The sequence below is a fragment of the Fulmarus glacialis genome, unplaced genomic scaffold (genome assembly GCF_000690835.1).
Source record: "Fulmarus glacialis isolate BGI_N327 unplaced genomic scaffold, ASM69083v1 scaffold41251, whole genome shotgun sequence".
Taxonomy (NCBI): domain Eukaryota; kingdom Metazoa; phylum Chordata; class Aves; order Procellariiformes; family Procellariidae; genus Fulmarus; species Fulmarus glacialis.
This window is the reverse complement of record NW_009191612.1, coordinates 1-5,337: the sequence shown is the minus strand read 5'-3', so window position 1 is coordinate 5,337 and position 5,337 is coordinate 1. Positions and strand designations below refer to the sequence as shown.

Sequence of the window (5,337 nt, the reverse complement as noted above, 5' to 3'; positions counted from 1 at the left end):
GAGTGATTTCGAAAGCAGTGTAACATGGCAGCAGCTATGTGAATTCTTCCTTCATGGCTCAATACCATGCCTTAACACTGACATGTAAGGTTCAAACTCTACAGAAGAACTTGGACTAGAATGATTTATTGACATTGTTAGCCCTAGTCTCGTTTTCAATTAGTGATCTCAAAGACAGACATTACATTTAATAGATAGTTGTTAGATATCCGATCCTTGCTTCTCTCTCATTTTTAGCTGATAATTCTTTTAATTAATCTTGCGATAGCTGTCTTAACTATTAAAAAAATTAACTGATCAATTATATTTCCTCACAGCCTTCTCCATTATAAATATAACTTCCTTAGCTTGATGTTCTAAACTGAGCTAATATTCCGAGAACACTCCCACTTTTCTTATATACATGTTCTATTTGTTCTGATCTGATTCCTTCTAAATACCCCTGCGTCTTACCTGAACAGAATCCAGTCCCTGCTTCCAACTGTTCAGTCATTTTTATCTAATGATTCTTTTACCCAAAAAATAAATGTGTCCTAGGAACTAGGACCAGAATCTATGCCACCACCTGCAGGTATGTGCACTGAGCTGGAAAATTATGGTCTCCCTTACTTGCCCTTTCCTTGATCCCATGCATCTATCTGCAGGAGGGGACAGCTTCAGTGCAGGGATAGACTTCCACCCTTAACTTACTTATAGACTGGTAAACATGGAACGCCATTTGAGAGAAATTAAGGTTTGAACTAAGACAGGCACCAAACTCATTTCCTAAGTAACCTGAGTGACACTGCAAGATTAAAAACAAATAGGGCAGCTAACACTTCCCATGTTCTAAAAGAAAAGAATATGCAAGTCAGACAGCTTGTCACTTTCTGATCACAATTCCTAGGACACATATGCTTTTTGCATAAATCTGAGAGAGAGATTTGAACCATGAGCCCTGGTTTTACATAATTCTCAGGACAACAAATTAGGCATCTAACTCCAAGTGTGAGCTGTAACTTCCTCAGTACCGTGTTCTCTATTGACTATTTTATACACCTCTGTACCTCAGCATACGCCTACGTTTTACAAGGCATTAGGAAGACAACTTATACATGTGATCGCATGTCAGAAACCAGGAGTGTACAAATAAAGCACTTAGAACTACTATGCATTAGGCCTTTTCTGGATCTTACTGCAAGCATATGAATTGATTGCTCTGCTAGATGAAGTTTTATATCTGTTAGAAGAACACACTGCGTAATCAGTCAGCTCCTTCTTACCTGCAGTTATCATTGATTTAAAGCAAGATTTCTGGTCTATACGTGGCCAGATAATGTATTTTGCCTTTGGTCTCTTGTGCCGCAGTGTTAAAAAACACAGAGTTAGACTCATGCCAGTTGCCATAGGAACCACAAAGCAATTGGTCACTGTCCGGACACCTAAAACAATAAAAACCACACAAAAAAGCACATAAAAAAGCACATAAAAAGCAAGTCAGAAATGAACACGAAGAACCCATGACATGCCCCCACAAATGAAAGGTATTTTCAGATTTACACCTACCAGCCAGCTTTAAAATATCCAGAACTACTGAATTAGTAAGTTTGTTCAAAAGGCTGGACCCTGCAGCTTTAGGCTGGACCGCAGAAATATCACCTGACCTTCCAATTCCATGGATCAACCTAAACAAAAAAGGATGAAAACATACATCAAGTTTTTTCACATCCCAAAGCAATAATTCTTGCTGACTGAAGAGAAATTAATTTGATAACAATTGTGGAAAATGCTGTATCCGATGCAACATCAATATCTGCTATAATGAGTTCCATTATAACAACTGCATACATTTGCATGAAACTGTCACTTTTATTTTTTTTTAACAGTAGATTAACAACGTTCCACTACGCAAGTAAAAACTTTGAGAAGACCCACAGTAGCCACACCTTTAGCATCTGGCAGGCTTCCTTTTAAGCGCACCTCAGCACTTCTTGGTATCTGTTGAATTAGCATTATAAATGCTGACATGTTCAGACACACAACTCCAAGGAAAACAAAAATCAGTTGCCTATAGTGTGGCATACCATAGACATAGTGGTATTACATAGATACTCCCCTGAAAAATGCTTCATCTCCACAGGGCAAAGAAATAATATATACTGTGCCAAAATGTCCTGAAAAAGAGTTAGGTTAATGTATGACTTTGCCCATCTTTTTCTACGTCTTCACTTCATCTACCTCATTCTATTATTCAATATTATGTATCATGCAATACCATCTCTCTCTGCATTCTGTTTATAAATTATGTTCATAAACTGCGTTTATAAATGTTGGATATTATTTAGCACCTTTCAGGAGTGAGGATCCCAAAATCGTGTATAAAATATAAGCTTAGAGAACTAACTTTACCCATGGCTGAAATGCAGCAGCTGCTCAAGTAAGCTAGTAACCATACACATCTATTTATGGCTTTAATTCTGTTTTTGTCTTGGGAATAGAGTAAAATGCAGTCTGATGAGTGTATGGAATTTAGAACTTCTTGGAGCATAGTTTTACAGCTTAATTTTTTTTTCCCATTTCAAGCTATAGGTTGAAATCAACAATAGCTTGATAGTTAATTGACACTTGCACATAACCCTCACTCCATCAAAAATTCTGCTGCTATGTTCTTAATAGCTTTCTCATACTACTACTTTTTCTTTTCTGCACATAGGTACTCCTTCCTAAGGAGCAATCCTTTCTAAGCCTGGCCCTTAGAATTTATTAAGCTGAAAGTAAAGACCGCTTGAAAAACATCTCCTGCTACCTCCATCACTCCCAAAGTTACCTGTGCCACTTATTGCAGAAATAAGTGGAGTGGAGGATGCCTCTTACCTTGCTATTGCTGACACTCATAGGTGAAGGCGAGATGCCAGGTGACAGAGCTGCATGAGACCAATAGTAGCTAAATGCCAGCCCAGGCTCTCTCTGGCCAGAAGCTGGGCACGCTTTCTCCAGCATTGTCAGAAAGCAATAGCTCCTCGGATGCTCTCCCCAGTGTGACCCTCTACCTCCCCTCACCATACATATCCTAGAGAGCAGTACAGAAAACAAAAAAAGCCTAACTGATGTATTACTGGCTTTCTTCATTAATTTTTCATGGTACTGTAGGGCTTATGAAAGCAATTAAACCTAAGTAATTCAACTTCCATATGGTAAAGCTTACTAAGTTTCTGGACTCTAATATGCTTTTGTGTTACTCTTTCAAAGAGAAACATTCCAGGAAATTTCATTTCGTTTCATTCCTGTTAGATAAAACATCACAGCAAGGCACTAAGCACAGAACTCTACGCAAAAAAAAGAGTATATGCATAAAGAAATTAATGCAGAGCATCTAGAATTATAGCACCCAACGTATCCATCAAGTGTCAGAAGGGCTACAAACTATTAAAAGCTCTTCTTGTCTTTATAGATCTCCTTACTTCATATAAAGTCTATTATAGATGGACTGGGCTTTCATGTGCATATCAACTAATCACATAATAAAGATATTAATGAATAAACAAAATACAAATAGCTGTTCACTAGGAACATTCGATACTTTACAACTACAATATGCAGTAGCTTTTATTAATATACAGATGAAAAGCTGTACAGTACTAAAAACTTCAAGTAATGCAGATTATTTTAAAACAGGAAGATCTCTGCTTCCCTTGCATGCAGTCAACCCAACATCTTAAGCTTCTACCAGTTCAGCATACAGGACATAACCCTGACAAAAGATTTTTGTTTCATTCAAGACTTTCCAATGAGTTATTAATGAAAATTCAATACATAAAGTTGCATCAATTCGATATCGCATTACATTGTTTTTCTCAAATGCTATCAAGGTCTCGGATAACAAGACACAATAAAACATGCTATTTGAAAGCATTAATAACAAATGTGAATAATTCAAATTGCCAATAATTTGTACCTGTAATGCCTTCGGGCAACGAGTCCTGACGCCACTCTTCCTTCCCTCTCACCCACACCGCAGTTGCCCAGAAAGTTATTGCTATCCATAATAGCAAGTTCATGAAGAAACAGTTCAATAGTGCTTTCATCCCATCCATCTTCAGGACATTTTCCCTTAATAATAATAATGTAAAGGTAACTACCAAACTTGGAACTTAGAAATGAACAAACCTTTATGCAAATTGTTTGATTAATGTTACCCTTCTTTCCCACGCTGAACAGCAGTTTGTATTTTCATTATGCTGTTTTATATTACCTGATGTTATCAAACTGTATTCAGAGAAAAGTTAAATAATGATTTTTTCATATATTAAGTGCAATTACATTAGCATATCCTCATATTAAAATAGTCGGATATTTTTCACTTTCAAGTGTTCCTTAAGGTACACACAAAACAACTGCAGCACATATATTTTAATTACTCCCTAGAAGACTATAGATTATTTGATGTATTCTCTAGACAAGAATCTACTACTACAGGAATTCAACAGAGAAAACTGAATGAAAGGGATATAATTGGGTATTATAGAATCAAAAATATTAATTATGAGCAGAAAGGACATATAGTTTCACTTGCAACACATCTTCCTATCTGCGTATTTTCCTTTCTAGTTATTATCTTATAGGCAAGGAAATCACAGAATATAACGTGTCAAAACCTGCACCAGAGACATGCTCTTTCTTGTGCTCTTTACTGTATTAAGCACTGCACTCATCTTTGCAAACTGCAGAAAATTTACCTCAGAGACAAGGTACCATAAACCCATGAAGCATTACTGTAGCAGCTCAGAGGCTTTTTTTCACATGTCCCAATAACAGTAAAATGAACTCAGTAAAACTAATTCATTTCTGAAGTGTGGTATGAAAGTCAAGTTTGAAACGGTGGACGATGTGACTAAGGACGTTCGAGAACTGAAACATCTGAGAATTCATTGATAATGATTTCTGTACATTGGAGACAAAGAAATACATCGGTTTGGCACCTTACAAGTATTATTTTTTATCTCATGTTAGTACCTTATTTTAAAAAATTTCTTTAACTGTTTGCTGGGCCTTTCTCAGCGAACACACAACCCAAGGCAATGGTTTTCTACTCCCAAACGTGGCCTTTCATTTCGGGGCTCTATAAGGTCTCTGCCACCGCGCAAAGCGAGCCGAGCTCTCCCGAGCCACCTCGCCCGACACCGCGGGAGCGCCGTGCCCCTGCCCACCGGCACGGTGGGGTAAGGGGGGCTGGAAAACCAGTGTGGGAGCTGCTGGGGCGGAACGGCCCGGCTCTCCGCAGGGACCAGCAGGCCTGCGTGCTCACGGGGCTGTGCGGGGACGCTCCGGCCATGCCCGAGCCGGGCGGAGGACAGGTGG

The 5,337-nt window shown here is 38.4% G+C and overlaps 1 protein-coding gene across 1 annotated transcript in view; it reads right to left on the bottom strand.

Annotated features, from left to right (window-relative positions):
• Positions 1-5,311, bottom strand: part of SEPSECS (Sep (O-phosphoserine) tRNA:Sec (selenocysteine) tRNA synthase) — a gene marked incomplete at its 3' end in the record, with an annotated part of 13,577 nt that extends 8,266 nt beyond the window's left edge. Inside the window, exons 1-4 of the mRNA XM_009586769.1 lie at positions 5,187-5,311; positions 3,935-4,129; positions 1,546-1,664; positions 1,263-1,421 (exon numbers count right to left, since the gene is read on the bottom strand). Coding sequence (XP_009585064.1) covers positions 1,263-1,421; positions 1,546-1,664; positions 3,935-4,129; positions 5,187-5,311 — 598 coding nt within the window. The remainder of the gene's footprint in view (positions 1-1,262; positions 1,422-1,545; positions 1,665-3,934; positions 4,130-5,186) is intronic.
• Positions 5,312-5,337: the final 26 nt, after the last annotated feature.